Genomic DNA, 17,041 nt, shown 5'->3' with positions numbered 1-17,041 from the left:
TAAGAATTATTTTTATATTATCTTTGAATCCCAAGCCCCTAGCACAATGCCTTGCATATATATATATATATATGCATATACATATGTATATTTATATATATTTGTGTGTATACATACATATATATATACACAAATGTTTAATATATGCTTGATTGATCTCTCTTCTCTCTCTCTCTCTCCCCTTTCTCCTCTCCCTCTCTTTTCTCTCTCCCACTCTCACTCTTACTCTCTCACCAAGAAGAAAACATTGTGAAAGCACAGATCATAACTCAGAACTGAAAATGGCCAACTGCTTTTGTAAACTATGACTGGAACAAGACAGAACCAACTCATAAGGCTCTTGCTTTTGAACCAATCTCCCCTTGGGGTCCTGGGTGCTAGAATCAATGAGGGGGCTGATTCAAGATCTTAATCTGCCTTTGCAGCCTCCCTTAATGATTATCTCAGTACCTAGCATACAGTAGTCACTAAATAGGTGATTATTTTGTTGTTGTTTTACCCTTAACCCAAGTCAGTAAATAAACATGTCTTAGTCATCTAACTATGTATAAGGCAATAAGAATATGAAATAATAATAAGAATAGGGAAATAAGAATGTGGGAATAAGAATATGAAAAAGAAAGACAGTCGCTCCTCTTGAGAAGTTTATAATGTAATGGGGGAATTAAGTCGAATTGATGGAGAAATCCAAAGGAGGACTGCTGGCCAATGGAAGCTGGCCAGCCTGGGCCCCCCCGAAGGGGATTGTGGGGGGCACTCTGCTCATCTTCATTTAGAGGGATCTCAGGAGCAGAGGGCACTGATGCTGTACAAATAGCAAGACTGAGCTTTCAGGATGATGAGGATGTGCTGATGGCACCATAGGAAGTGAAGAGATGGTAGTCTGGGTGTTCTCCTTTAATGGACGTTTTCCTATGGGATTATTTGGTCGCTGTTTTGTCCTAGTGTCAAGCACACAGTGTGTGCTTACTCGGCCCCAACTGAATTGGACTCCATGACATTTCTAACCTTGCTTCCTCTAGGTTGCCATTCCCATCCTCTTGAACAAGAGGAACCATATGCTGTGGCCCTGTGTTGTTTCCCAAGACCTGGGAACTCACGTAGAGAGCATGAAAAACAAAATGCACATTCTGAAGGGTGTGATGTCGGGAAGAACTCTGCTTCCAATTCCCACCATTGCAGGGAACATTGAAGGAGAGCAGAATTGCTCAGAGACCAAGTACGTATCCACGGGCACTCCAAATCGTGGACCCATTATATCCAGATGCATTGTGTCCCGGTCAGAGTATCCAAAACCCATGTGAATTAGATGTTGGGAGGTCCTGGGGTATGGCTATTGCATGTGACTTTTTTTTCCCAGAGTTGCCTTTGAAGGTAGACAGTGTTTGTTGTAACAGTTCCCAAAGAAGAGGTCAGGGTTTTGTAGTAGGAGAATGTGCTGAATTAGGAGGAGCTGAGTTCCAATCCTGCCTCTGTCTCTTTCTAGCTGTATGACTTTGAACAAGTTATTTAACCTTACTGAGCAGTGTGATGCAGTATCTGCATGTATATACACAGAACACATATGTGGGGTATCTACAGGTTGTGTGTATATGTAAATAGACACAGCATAATGTAGATATGGGCAAAGTGCTATATGGAACACATAGTGGGTTTGGAAACAGGAAGACCCGAGTTCCAATCCTGCCTCTGTAAGCCCCTGGGTAAACCGTCCACCCTCTTAGTGTCTCAGGTACCCTCTAACCCTCTGTATGTACTGTTGCAAATTTGCATTGGATTTGCGTCTTTTTTTCTCCCATAAATGCTGAAGAACAGCTCAGTCTGTAGGAGAACAATGCTTTTTTGCCATCAAAAAATTTGCAAAGGGTCTGTGGAGATGTTTTTTCTGAAACTGAGAAAGTAACATGAACAAAACTCCATGAGAGGCCATCCTCAGTTACAAAGCATCCAGGGCTTCGGTAAAAACATTTTCTATTTGAGCAATGTCAGCAAAAGAGAAGGGAGTGGAGGCTGGATTTCTGTTTCTGTCTCTGTCTAGAGTGGGGGATCTGTATAATCTTTATCACTTTGGTGTTTGTAGAAAAGACTCGTATGAAAGGGCCATCCTCCACGCCATTGAATCTGTGGTTATTATGTGGTCACATCAAATCCAAAAAGCCCTCCAGAAGAACTCGGGGCAGCCTTTGTTGAAGGGCATTCATTCGGATCCTCAGACCGAGCTAGACTTCTGGAAAACAAGGCTGGATAACCTTCTGTGCATCTACGAGCAAGTAAGCAAAACTCCAGGGAATCTCTTGCCTTTGTCTGTCAAGCTTGGCATGAATCTGATTCTCTAAACCAATGGCCTCCCCTGGTGGGGTGGTGGCTGGGAATCTTGTTTGATTTTTGTGATCCCACCTCCATTGTCCCTTTTCTGAGCGCTAACATACTCTGGTCCCCTGGCTGTGCTATGATCTGCTGGATGGTTGCTTTTTCCTCAACAGTGAAGATCTAAGGGGTTCTATGACCTTGTGGTTGTGGCTCTTCCCACCAGAATACTGACTACGAACCCATTTATACGGGCAAATTCTGAATGTCTCTTGTCTCTTTATCCTTCCACAAGTTCACACAGGTCTCCCGCTTGGTTTGTCTTGTGATACCACAAACATAGCCAAGGAGTTCCCTCCACCCTCATCCTTACTCCTTGGTTACTTCTACTTTCTGGATCCATCCCATAGCTTCCATGGAAGAGCTGTCCAGGGTTCTGGAGACCTTCTTCCTATCATTTTTTAACACCTCGTGGATAACGATTTAGCACTCAGATTGTTCATCTGTTATTCCAGTCACTAGCACGGTAGACAGTTAATATCTGTGTTAATCCCTCATTCTCTCCATGACTAACTCACCTCCTTTTCTAGTGATATTTTCCTTTGATGATGCTCCTTATTCTGCTTCTTGTATGTAAAATGTACTTTTAAAATGTGGATTAAAAGTAATTTTGTTTTGCTAACTTTTGCTGACAATGGTCTGATTCTCCTTAAAAGAGTTTTAGCCCCTCTAGGGAAATCACAAGCTCAGAAATTGGGGTTTGCTGTTCCAGGAAACTCCCTAGTGAAGTTTAAAAATGTGTAGAGCAAGTTAATCTGATCACTTTATTGAATTTGGGAAGCAACCACAATAACTTTTGTTTATATAGCACTGTAACAATTCCTTCATCAATATGGTCTAGCTTGGTGGGAGAGTTTCTTGTCAAAAGATTTAACTTTGGTGTTTCTTCTGCATGCTCCGAATCAAATCACTGACCCCTGCTAGTCGGTAAATAGAAACCTTAATTCTTGTTTTGCATATATAGTCAGAGACTTTCCCCAGCAGAAAGTCAGTGACTAGAAGGCAGAGACTGGTTCATTTTTTCCCTTTGTATTCTAGCACCTACTACATTGGCTCACACACAGTAGGGATTCCCCAACACTTAGTGTGGTGCATGGCACATAAATATTTGTTAAATTGTTTACAATGAATGAGATAAGAGTTTTAAAATGAAAAAAAATCCACTTATTTCATGGGGTACCAATATACTTATCTACATAGCATGATGAGCTTTTAAAAACTTTATTCCAGGCTATAATAGTCCAACTATAAGCTTCTTTTGGGACCTGGAGCTCACTCTGGATTCTCAAAAGTTTAATTAATGAAACATCCAGTCAAGTGAGTTACTATCATACCCAGTTCAAGGGCCATTTTCCACATAATACCTGTCCTGATTCCTCTGACTTTGCCTCCAAATATCTTGTGCTTATTCTGTATACCCAGGCAGCTTCTCCAGCTACCTATAGCTCCATAGGGCCTTCCTTCCTCCATCTGGGTTCCTTTCTTGACAACCTATTCACAAACAAGGCTTTTCTGCCACACACACAGCTGTCCTGGAACAACTCCACCAAAGTATGATTAACATACTTCCACCCCATCATACCCACCCCATTCCAGTCATTTTAAATCCTATAAAAGAGATAAAACTCCAAACTGTTTCACAGAACTGTGTGACCTCTTTCTGTTTCTGGAATGATAATGGTTGAGCAGCAGAAGAAGAGACAGATGGTGTTAAGATTCCACAGTTGTTAGTCTATAAATATTAACCTAACAGTTGGCACTCTTAATGTGATATGTTTGTCCAATGGCCAGTTAGTCGTACTACTAGAGGAACTAAGTCATTCCCACGTGGAGATTTCCTCTGGAGAGGAAATCCTAGGCAAATGGCAGATAGTGTGGAAGGAAAGTTCTCAACTTGAATCGAGAGGCATAAAAATGGAGCGAATAAACTTGGCTTCCTTATGGACCTAGAGGCAATAAGGAACAAGAGAATTTCATGGGAAATTCTGTCCTTCACCTTGAAGTTCTCAAGCTGTTCAGAGGCCACAATGGCACCAGAAAAATAATAAATGCAGCTGAAGGATTGACATCTGTTGTAGAGGTTGGGAAGGAAATATTCTCTGAAGTAGACAAATTCCCCAGAGTAAATTAAGGTGTTGATATTTGGTGATTTCAGTAAGAAGATGGACACAGGGGAGGACAATGAAAACCTTGTTGACAGTTAGAGTTTGGGATCAAGAAATTATCTAAAACAAATGATGTCAGTAACTTGTAGCTTCCTTAGAACTCTCATGCTGGTGTGTCTGGAAATCTTCCTTCAGGAAGAGACTCTGAAGGCACATGATATATTAAATACAGGACAACTAAGACTGACTGTATCTTAATGGGCAAGGAAACAATTGTTCATCAACTACACCTATCTCAGAAGCAGCTGATCGCATTCCCTTAAGTTGTGGACAGGCCAAAGGAAAGGAGTAAACAATCAATTTTAAGGTAGAATGAAGAATACTGATCAGATAACAATCCCAGCAGGTCATCTCTGGCTTGTTGTAACTAGCTGCTTTCTGTTTCTGAAAATAGAAGCTGGACACAATGCAGAAGCTCTTAGAAAAATTTAATTGTTATAATTAAACTACCTCAGTTTCCTCGAGTATAAAATGAGCTGGAGGAAAAAAAAAACAGAAAATCACTTCAGCATCTCCCCCAAGAAAATCCCAAAGGAGATCATGAAGAATCAAACATACCTGAAATGAACAACAAAAAGTTGATCCAAACAAAGCCCAGGTGTGGTTTGGATTGGCTCAGACATCTTACAACTCACTTCAGCCAATATAAACTTAGCTCATCTACTCTGCAGAATGATAAGACATCTCAGGGCAGCACTGCAGTGAACACAAAATTGTGCTTTAAAATGTAATGGAGGTGCAAAAGGAATGCTGGGAAATGAGAGGGTGGGAGTAGTTAATTTCTAAGGGCCCTTTAAGTTCTAGATTTAAGTTTCTATATTATTAAGCATTGAGAAGCAGTTGAGGGGAAAATGAGTCTGCTGAGAGATTTGCCTGGGTTCTAGATAAGCACTACCATCCTCTGAGCATTTGATAAAAATGGAAGAATATCCAAAGTGTATGAAATGCAACTAATTTAGACATTTCTAGAAATCCATCCATTTTCATGAGCAATGATAACAGAACCAGTACATTCAAACTACTCTCTTAGTACTTGAAGTGGAAAAGTGTAAATAGTATCTAAGGGTCAGTCAATCACACACATTCCTTTTTGGTACTTAATAGTATTTTGTATTTTTCTCACTATATGTAAAGATATTTTTGAATATTCGTTTTTGTAAGATTTTTGAATTCCAAATTTTTTCTTCCTCCCTCAACCATCTCCCCCTTTTACAACTCCTCACTCTTTTTAATCCCTTTTCCCTTCTACTTTTATTCTCCCTTCTATTAGCCTCCCCTCTTTCCTTTCCCCTCTTACTTTCCTATAGGGTGAGAAAAGTTTCTCTAGCAAACTAAATATGTCTGATACTCTCTCTTTGAGCCAAATCCAATGAGATTAAGGTTCATGCAATGCTCATTCCCCCATCTTGTTTGCTTTAACTGTAATAGGTCTTCTTTGCCTCTTTGTGATATAATTTACCCCATTTTACCTCCCCTTTCTTTTCTTCCAGTACAGTCCCTTTCCATCTCTAGTTTCTTTTTTATATCATCACAATAAAGTCAAATTATACCTACACCTTTAAATATATGCCTAAGACAGATATATTTATCAAGAGTTAAACATATCTTCCCATATAGGGATGTAAATATTTCAACCTTTAAAAATAGTTTTTTTTCCCTTTCCATTTTACTTTTTTATGCTTCTCTTAAGTTATGTATTTGAAGATCAAATTTTCTGTTCAGCTCTGGTCTTTTCTTCAAAAATAAATGAAAATCTCTTATTTCATTGAATGTCTATCTGTTCCCCTGAAAGATAATGCTTAATTTTTCTCAATAATTGAAGCTAGAAAAAAATAACAAAGTTCATTTGGAAGAACAAAAGGTGAAGAATTTCAAGGGAATTAATGAAAAAAAAATGCAAATGAAGGTGGCCTAGCTGTGCCAGACCTAAAATTATATTATAAAGCAGTAGTCATCAAAACCATTTGGTACTGGCTAGGAAATAAGAGTAGACAATAAGTGGATTAAGTTGGGTTCACAAGACACAATAGTCAATGAGTATAGTAATCTAATGTTTGATAAACCCAAAGACTTAGCTTTTGGGAAAAGAACTCACTATTTGTCAAAAATTGCTGGAAAAATTGGAAGTTAATATGGCAGAAACTAGGCATCGACCCACACCAAACATCCTATACCAAGATAAGGTCAAAATAGGTTTATGATTTAAACATAAAGAGTGATACTATTGGTCAACCTGACATCTGGGGGAGGAAGGGAGGGGAAGGAGGGGAAAAATTGGAACAAAAGGTTTGGCAGGTGTCAATGCTATAAAATTACCCCTGCATATAACTTCTAAATAAAAAGCTATTAAAAAATTTTTAAATAAAAGAGTGATACTATAAGCAAATTAGAAGAACAAAGGATAGTCTACCTCTCAGATCTGTGGAGAAGGAAGGAATTTGTGGCCAAAGAAGAATTAGAATATGTTTTATTCAACATATTCTAGTTATGGCATGAAAAATGGATAATTTTGATCAAGTTAAAAAGTTTTTTGTAGAAACAAAAGTAGACAAGATTAGAAGGGAAGCAATAAACTGAGAATTTTTTACATCCAAGGGTTCTGATAAAGGCCTCGTTTCTACAATATATAGAGAATTGATTCAAATTTATAAGAATGCAAGTCATTCCCCAGTTGATAAATAGTTAAAGGATATGAACAATTTTCAGAAAAGAAATTAAAGCCATTTCTAATCATATGAAAAAATGCTCTAAATCATTATTTATCAGAGAAATGCAAATTAAAACAACTCTGAGATACCACTACACACCTCTTAGATTGGCTAAAATGACAGGAAAAGATAATGATGAAAGCTGGAGAGGGTGTGGGAAAACTGGGACACTAATAACATTGTTGGTGGCGTTGTGAACTGATCCAATCATTCTGGAGATCGAACTATGCCCAAAGGGCTACCAAACTGTGTATACCATTTGATCCAGCAATGTCTCTACTGGGCCTGTATCCCAAAGAAGTCAGAGTGGCGAGGAACTGGACACTGACTGGCTGCCCATCAGTTAGAGAATGGCTGAATAAGTTACGGTATATGAATGTCATGGAATATTGTTGTTCTATGAGAAATGGTCAGCACGATGATTTCAGAGAGGCCTCAAGAGATTTGCATGAACTGATGCTGAATGAAGTGAGTAGAACCAAGAGAACATAGTACATAGCAATAGTAAGATTATACAATGATCAATTCCTACAGACATGGCGCTTTCCAACAATGAGATGATTCAGGCCAGTTTCAGTAGGCTAGTGATGAAGAGAGCCATCATCTTCACCCAGAGAGAGGACCGTGGGGGCAGAATGTGGATCACAACAGTACATTTTCACTTTTTTGTTATTTGCTTGCATTTTTTTTCTTTCTAATTTTTTTCTTTTAGATCTTTTTTTTCTTGTGCAGCACAATAATTGTGGAAATATCTATTGAAGAATTAATTGCACATATTTAACATAAATTGAATTACTTGCTATCTTAGGGAGGAGCTGTGGAGAAAGGGAGGGGAAAATTTGGAACACAAGGTTTTGCAAGGGTGAATGTTGAAAATTATCTTATGCATGTGTTTTGAAAATAAAAAGCTTTAATTAAAAAAGGTTGTTTAATATGGGAGAAAAAAATGGAAATATCGGTAGGCTAAAAACAGCCAGTATATTGGGGAGAGAATAAAAATTAATGAGACAGTGAAGATGATAGTGGGGGGGAGGGGCAGGCGCTGGCGATGCATGTGTGTGTCAACCTTTTAGAAGAGATTAAGAGACGGAATAAAGTATATGGATAAAGAGGCCTGCCTTAGAAAGGGAAAGAACAACTGCTTCATATGAGACAGGTGGAGGAAGAGCTAGTGAAATAAGACACCTGAGTGATATGAGGTTGAGGTGAGAAGAGACCTTAGTTAATGGCCTCAATTTTTCAGCAGACTCTGAGGCAAGGTTCTCAATAGAAAGGGAAGGGGTACCCGGGGAGGCTGGAAGGAAAGTTTTGGGGCAGCTTCTCTACCCGGGGAGGCTGGAAGGAAAGTTTTGGGGCAACTTCTATAATTAACGGGATGCTTCCTCAAGGAATCACAAAATGATTTCTTTGCCACAGTGAGAATCCACTTGAGATTATGTTACAGATTTGTAGAGGATCCAGTGATCATGGTTTTGGGATTTCTTCAGCTTCCTTCAGCACTATGTGAAAGGGGGTGGGGGTGATGGCCGTCATCCAAGTTGGGGTTTGACAGAATGTGACCAGTGACACAGCAAGCATTTGACTGTAAAGTTGAAATGATTAACCAGGGGGTCGAGATAGTGAAGGGAGAGCAGTGTAGCCATTGCAGAGGTGCTGACCTGAGAGAGAATTGGTGGTAGTAGAAGGGAACTCTGGCAATGTCTACAGAGTAAGGCCGACTTCCCACTATGACCAGGGAGTTGGAGGAGGGTTAAGTTGAGTGAAAATGCAATCAATACCAGAAAAGAAGTGACCAGGGAACCAGAATCATCATCAGTGGGGAGCCAGGTCTCGGGAAGAGGCAGCTAATGGAAGGAGTGAAGAAAGAGAAGATTCGAGGTGAAAGGAATTTTGTCAGTTATGGAAGAGGTTTGTGTTTGGGAAGTTATCCATGCTTCCAGTGGTTCCCATGTCATTCTCTGCCTCAACGAACCCACTTTTTTGACACCAGAATTCTTGCGATTTCATTTGGCTTCCTGAAACATTGAAATCTTAGAAAAAAACAAAATTGTAGTTCTTATAAAGGGCAATAAAAATGCAAATCTGGTGACTAAGCTGGTACAAAACTGGTGACTAGAAACATTTTAATCATTGACGGTTTTTGCTTGAAGGGTATATAAAAACCATAATCAAGAGCATATATGACTAGAAAAGATTGGATAAATCAGTAGTGTTTGATAATAAGAGTTAAGGATCATGGGCTGCTTAAATGTTGTACTAATATCCTTTTAATATTTTAATTACAATTTTATCAATAAAAATCAATCATTTTATCCATCTGTTCTCTGTCCTTCCCCTTCCACACCCAGCTCACAAAAGAAAAAAAGAAGCCCATTGTAATCTACACTCCCAGTACGACAAAGGCGATTCCCACAGTTGCCATGAGCAGGTTGAGTCCTTCACTTCTCTGTCCAGAGGTGGGGAACTTACTGTGCTTAGATTTCAGAAAAAGGAAGAAACCCACCAGCTTTGGGGGGCTGGTAAGAGCCATTGTAGAAAATTCATGGAGAAGAATTCAATAGGATGCAAGGCAGAGATGCAACATGAACCTGACCTGGAGGAAGGGAGAGAACTCTCTAGCGAGGGCCACAGATACAATGAAGCTTCCTTTTGTTTTGTTGTTATTTAACTTCCTCTCTGGGGAGGAGATGCAAACGGTGCATAAATGTAGAAAATATGGTCATTTTGCTTTCTTTGCTTTTCTGTCCCTGTTCCTGTTGGACATTGGGTCAGAAGCTTTAGACGTCGTGTAAATTCTGTGAAGGAAAATCCAATTGAATAAATTATTTCTTCCCAGGAATCATATTTGCAACTCCCAGTAATCCACTTTTAGTTATAAAATGCATTGTCTTTTTCTTCCTTCTTCTCTTTAAACTACTTCTAGCTTCAAGCTCCCATTGTCCAGAAAATGGTCCAGATCCTGAAAACCAAGCAGAGCAGTTATTTGCCTACTTTTGAGGACACTTTGATTGTCGTTGAAGCTGGTAAGTACAATTTGAATATTGGTGAGCTATGACCTTTGTTTTGTGTGTGTGTGTGTGTGTGTGTGTGTGTGTGTGTGTGTGTGTGTGTGTTCCTGAATAATCAATTGATCTTCTTTAATAGATGGCTTGAATTCATCACTGTGTACCAGATCTGTATCTAAATATTGAAATGCATGATTAAATACATTATTACTTGGCTTGAGTTCCACCAATTTAATTTATTTCCGTAAAGTTTACATTGATACTTTTTCCTTTCATAAAAGTCAGGATAAAATATAGTGATAATTAGAGATAACTGATGTAAAACAGAATGTCGGCCACGATGTGCGTGTACTCAGTCTGTGGCTGTAGATTTATTGCTACAGTAGTCCTGTTACTGTAAAGAAATTACTCACTCTAAGGAGTCGGTGTTTTGCACATATATCAATGACATCTTAGTAAAACATAATGATAGATGGTTAAAAAACTTCCATCTAATGCTTATATTTAAGTCTTCTTATGATAAATACAACTCCTGATGGTGCCAGATTGGAGTTCTAATTGGAGTTTATTTTAGTGGAATCCAGCAGAGATCATATTCTCTTCTAGTTCTAGGAATTTAGGATTCTATAGGGGTGGCTTTAGTATCCACCTGAACAGTCTCGTTTGCTGTGCCCGGAGCCCTCAGTATATCGTTCCGGATCATCTTTCTTGTCTATCCTTATCACAGAACCTTACTGTCATTCATTTGGCACTTTTAAGTTTGGAGAGTAATTTACAAACTTTACTTCTTATTCTCCTCACAACAGCAAGCAGGTATTTTTATCCTTGTTTTACAGAAGAAGAAACTGAGGTAGACAGGCTAAGGGATTTGTCTAGGGTCATACCGTTAGTCAGTGTCTGGGGCAGGAATTGAACTCATATCTTCCTGACTCCTTGTCCAGGGCTCTGGGCCCCTTAATATGTTTGGGATAAAAGCATTTTAAAGCATAGTTTTAAATATACTTGGAAGATATAAGAATTCCATTCCTTTAAGTAAAGTCATGGTCAGTCTAGCATAGTCTTCTTTCCCCTTGAAGTTTAAATGTTTAAATTTTAATTACAATTTTATCAAGAAAAATCAATAAATTTATCCATTTGTTCTCTCTCCCTCCCCTCTGCACCCAACTCACAAAAGTGTTGCAAAAAAGCAAACACGTTTATGTAAATGTGTTTTGATTAAGCCCGTGGTTTATATTTATTTGCTGCTGTATGTGTTTCTTTTCTTCCAAAAGAGCATAAGCCCCCTGAAGGCAGGGGCTATTTTGGTTTTATCTCAATGGGGCCTGGTACATAGCAGATATCCAATATGTGTTTGTTAAATTGAATTGGAACAGTGGGCTGAGTCGAAACTAGAGTGAGGGGCACAGAGCTTTTTGTGAGTGTACCAATTATACCTGGATCTCCTGAGAGGTAAAAAATATGGCTACTGAAGCAAGGCTCCAAGAACATGCTGTCTCCTGTGCTTTTATTTCCCGGTGCAAGAATTAGATCAGGGCCACGTTTGTCGCAGTGTAGGTGAGACAGCAGGGTTCAGTTCAGTTTAGCGCTTAGGTATGAAGCACCTACTGGGCTGGGAATACCAAGAGACTCATCTTTTTACTCAAGGGCATTTTACCTCATCTCACAAACAGTAATTGAGTGCTTACTGTTTGCCAGGCCTTGTGGACTCAGAGACAAAGGTGAACCAATCCCTCCCTTCAAGGAGCTTACATTCTACAGGGGGGCTACAACCCGGCTTTTTTCTTTAAAATTAAATTTTATTTTTTTCTAAATTCAAGATCCTTAAATCTGTTTCCACGGAAAATAGTGAGCCTCAAGCATCTATTCATTTTAGTGTCAACTGTTCGTGCCTGGGGAAAATTCTCACCTTAGCCTTACATAGACAAGGGACAGATTTTAGGGACTCGGTGGAGCTTTTTAAAAAGAAGTCTTGCCCTTCCAAATGTCACAGAGAAGACAAATCGAGCCTCTGTATATCCATTTAAATTGGCGCATTTTCCCAACCATTAAAGCCCCTGTGTATGCCATGAGTCCTTGAAGGCTGCTTCCCAGTCTGCTTCAGAGGGCCAAGCGTCCTTGTGTCTAATAGCTCATAATGAACATAAATGGTTTTGTTTTCATCGAGAGCAGATGAATCGGGGAGCTGGACCAAAGGCCACCAAATGGGCTGAATAATCAGGGCACTGGGAAGTTGCTCCGGAATAAAAGAAAATGAGAAGTCAAATGAAGGAGAGGCCAAAGGGGCAGCGTTCGGGGGGCAGCGAGCTCCCCACGTGCCAGAGACACAGAGGAGGAGGCACCTGTGGGAACGGTGGTCCCCAGAGAAGTCTGGGGCGTCTGCCAGGGTCCGAGGGAGGAGTGGGACTGGCCCTTTTCGGCTCACCAATGGGGCCTCGAGGAGCCTGCCCAGCAGTAACACCGGCGGGGGGTTGTGGTACTGGACACTTAATGATTTGACCTGGGCACAGACGGGTGGCTCCATAATGCCCAGAGCACCCAACCTGGAGTGGGCAAGGCTCAGCCTCCTGAGTTCATCAGACTTCATCAAATCTGGCTTCAGATGCTTAGTAGCTGGGTGACCTTGGGCAAGGCACTTCCCCCGCCTGCCTCAGTTTCCTCTCCATCTGGAGAAGGAAATGGCAGACCACTCAGTGTCTTTATCAGAGTATCCCAAATGGGATCGTGAGGAGTCAGGCATGAGTGAAAAATGAATGAGCCACAACCAAAATCCCTTAGTGTCTCTGGGTCTTAAATCCTCCAGCTTCAGAATGGCCATTTCCTCAGGAAGCCCTTTTTAATCATGCTGAGGGAAACAGAGTCTGGGGACCTCTCCACAGTGGACTCCTGAGACAGGCTTCCATCGGGCATCCTGCTGCTCAGCCCATCCTCCCAAAGCACCCGTTGACACGGGCATTCCCTTCGCCTTACTGGGAGCCTCCCCATTGTTTGCCTGAGAAGGTCTAAGCTCTTCAGATGGGCCTTGAAAGTCCTTCCAATGTGTCTTTCTTCTACCTTCTTAGGTGCCTTTCCCATCATTCCCTTTTGAGGTTCTCAGACAAATGGGTCTGCTCGCTGTTCCCTGCACTGGCCGCCATCTGCACTGGCTGTCCTTCGTGCTCCTCATCATCATCTCTTCAAGTCCCGGCTTGGGTTCCCCACCTCCGTGTCATTTCTTGGTCACCATTTCCAGGCCATGCCCCGGGCCATTACCCTCTTGTTCCTCCTCCTTCCCCGTCATGAGAACCTTGGGCTTTGCCCCTGAGCCCACCCTGGGCTGATGGGTGAATGTTTGCATTTTATTACCCAGAACCAGACTTCAAAATAGTTCATCTCCCATCACTCCTTCTGAACCATAACATCCACTTTACTTCTCTGTTTCCTTTAGGAATGAGCAATGAGAGCAGAGCTAGCCCATCTTCTATGTGAATCAGCAGCATGAGCGCAGTGTAGGGCACATGAAATGTACTTAATAAACCTTCTGCTTCTTTCCTCCCCCTTTCTGTCACCTCTGTTTACATCTGTCTGGTCTTCCTGTAAAATTTACATTTCCTGAGGCCGGGGAATGTTTTATTTGTCCATGTACCCACAATCCCTTGCCCACGTCATCCTTCAGAAATGCTTTCTGGGTTGGGTAAACACACTTTTGTGAGGCAAAGTTTGAAGAAACATAAATGACTAGAAAGAATGACTGAAAAGCTTGGCCATACAGTAATGACCTACTTAAGGGATTTTTAAAAAGGTTGTGAGAGTTCTTTTAATTTCAAAAGCCTTTGAGGCCTTTGGAGGAACAACATAATAAACTCTAAATGTTGTAGTACTATTTATTATGCAGAATAATGGGCATAAAAGGGCCCTGCAATATCAGGGTCTGTTAGCCTTCAGGGGAGACCAAACCATTTCCAATAGATGAGTAATATTTTAGTAAAAACAACCTTAGCTTTCAGAATATGCCGCAGCCTGTTGCAGTGCCTTGTAACTCCCCAGTTCTAGGATGGTAATTCTATCATATCAAACAAAAACCATTCCTCTAATGATTCACACCCACTTATCCTTTTCCCTCCTTAATGAGGATAGAAAAGAGCTTGCTTTCCAAGTCATCTCTTTTCCAATAGATGTCTCATCTCATCAGTTAAAGGATTCTGGGCCTTCTCTGGAATAGAATGTCATCCATTGTGTGTGTGTGTCTCTCTCTCTCTTTTTTTTTTTAACCTTCCTTGAGAGACTCTTCCTTTTTGCTGCCTGCAGTGACAACCTTGGCCTTTTAGGATTGGTAGATACTGATTTTTTTTTATTTCATTACTGTAGGGAGCTCCAGAATTAATAAACCCCCTCTATCAATATGGGTGAGCCCTGTCTTAGAGTTGCCTAGAACCCAAGATGTTAAATGACTAGACCTGGCTCAGTGGATGTCAGACAGAGGCAGACTCGAACCCAGATCTTCCTTCCTGGCTTCCAGACTAATGCTTCCTCTGCTCCAGCTTGCTGCCTCTCACGTCTCATGTGAGGAAGGGAGGACTGGATAATATAAGGTTACTGGAGGAGGCTCAATTTCCTTTCCTTCCAAGTTGGATAAAATCATAGCCAAAAGGACACTTATTTTTCTCTTCTCTAGGAATAGTAGCTCTAAGAAAAAAGCGGGACATAACCACTTTCTGCAGGAATTTGAGGAGGTATTATGTATGTGGAAGAGTTCTGTCTATCCCCAAAGGGAAGAATCAGGACTAGCGGGTGGAAATCAGAGTGGGTAGTCTGGGCTTGATGGAAGGAGAAAAAACAAACCCAAATCAGAAAGCTTCCTATCAACTAGACCTTTATTGTTTAGTTAATTAGTCCCCTATCCCAGTGTAAGGTGTTCCCTTTCTTAAAAGGTCTTCAAGGAAAGGTTAGGTGACCATTCCTGGAAAAGAAAGAATTCTATGGCTGGAAGGAACTGAGATGTGGTTGCTGGGCTATCTCCTGACTCTATCTCTTGAATTATTGGACACTTTGATACAGGGATGATAATAGAATCTGAATGTGGTATGGGAATGATAACAGGATCATCGATATACCACAGGAAAAGTTCTTTGAGACTGTGGGGCCATAGAGCTAGAATGGAAAGGAGCCTCGGAGGCCACTGAATCCAATCCAAGATGAGGAAATGGTAGCCCAGGGAAGGCAAGGTTGCTAAAGAATGAGTATCCGAGAGTCAGGATTTGAATCCTGCTTCTTTGTTTCTAAACCCAAAATTTTTCCCTGCTAGCCTTTCTTTAGTACTTACTTGAAACTTTGCCAAGCTCTTCCCACATATTTCTTTTTTCTTCATCACATCAACCTTGTGAGGTGGGTGTTACTATTTGCCTCTCTTTAAAGAAGAAACCATGAGGCACCAAATCGTACTTAGGCATGTTTTTCTCTTTTCTACTAAAAACCCACTTCAACGCCTAATCACGATGTGGAAGGAGTCCCTGGGGCCACAAAGGCTCTGCCAGCACAACTTAAGTTCTGGAAGGCTTTACCAAGTGGGAAAGAATTTCATGCATGGGATAGTTCCACTGGTAGGGAGGGGGGATTATCCTATAGTTTCTGTTCAATTTTGGGCACCACAGTCTAGAGAGAACCATGATAAACTGGAAGCCATTGCTCAGGAGGATCAGCCAAAAGAGAACTTAATTTGTTTTTGCATTTTAAAATGATATTCTGAGAAAAGGCCCATAGATTTCACCAGGACTGATCATGTAAAAAAATCCAGAACACACTAAAATAGTGAAGAACTCTTGTTCTATATGAATAGGCTAGTGTTAATCTTCTGGTTCAGGTTAAAGTTCAATTTAAGTTGTGGTATAGATAGTACAAAAGGATATATGATCCAACTCAGTAATAATAGGTTGTGTTACTTCTGTTTTTCTTTGTACTTAGAGGCTAAATCCATTTATTCATTCATTTTCTTGGGGGAGGAGTGAGACTGTGCTCTGGGCTTTTGATTTCATTTGTGTGAGGGAACTCCCACTATGGAAACTCCATAAATTCAGGTTGGTATAGAGACTAAATTTAGAATCCCAAATCTCAGACTTTGACTTTGGTTTCCATTGGTGCTTCTTTTACAGCTCTTCTTGAAGCTCAAGATATAGAATTATACCTGAGACCACTAAGAAGACATATTCAACGCCTTAAGGAGACTGAATTCCCTCAGATTCGTTTCTTGATTTCCCCGTTATTTCATACCATCTGCCTGATTTGGAGTCACTCCAGATTTTATAACTCACCTGCCCAGATAATCATTTTACTGCAGGAGTTTTGCAATCTCTTTATTGATCAGGTATGTAGCTTTTGAGAAAAAACTTCAAAAATAAGAAATATGATTTCCCCCCCCCCTTGTTTTAGATTCTGTGATTAGAACTAGTGGGCAATGAAGAATTGGGGCCCAAGGTGACCCTCCTCTTTTAGAAAACATTGACTTTAGTTTCTACTAACTGAAAGGCCTTGTCTTGGGTTTCAGAAGACAAAGGGCAGAAATAAAATAATCCTTATCCTCAGGAAACTTATACCCTGCAATCTGTAACAAACACTTCCCAGCTTAATTAAAGAGTCCACAAGATTCCGGGGGTCACTCAGCTCTTTCCTGCTGAGTAGAAAAGAAAATTTTTATTTCATTTTATTTTATTTTCAATTTATGGAATAAAACAAACATTTCCATAATACAGTACAATAAAAATGATTGTACAGTTGTAGGAACTGAGTTGTGTATGATAAAGTGGTTCTAAAAAACAAAATAAAG

General features: G+C 40.4%; 1 protein-coding gene across 1 annotated transcript in view; it reads left to right on the top strand.

Moving 5' to 3' along the window:
- The window catches only part of DNAH11 (dynein axonemal heavy chain 11), a 257,321-nt gene that overhangs the window by 10,372 nt on the left and 229,908 nt on the right, over positions 1 to 17,041 (top strand). The window contains exons 3-6 of the mRNA XM_031940270.1: positions 1,023 to 1,219; positions 2,081 to 2,270; positions 10,164 to 10,263; positions 16,371 to 16,582. Coding sequence (XP_031796130.1) covers positions 1,023 to 1,219; positions 2,081 to 2,270; positions 10,164 to 10,263; positions 16,371 to 16,582 — 699 coding nt within the window. The remainder of the gene's footprint in view (positions 1 to 1,022; positions 1,220 to 2,080; positions 2,271 to 10,163; positions 10,264 to 16,370; positions 16,583 to 17,041) is intronic.

The sequence above is a fragment of the Sarcophilus harrisii genome, chromosome 5, assembly GCF_902635505.1.
Source record: "Sarcophilus harrisii chromosome 5, mSarHar1.11, whole genome shotgun sequence".
NCBI lineage: Eukaryota > Metazoa > Chordata > Mammalia > Dasyuromorphia > Dasyuridae > Sarcophilus > Sarcophilus harrisii.
Note: the sequence above shows the minus strand (reverse complement) of the source record. Positions and strands in the feature narration are given on the sequence as shown.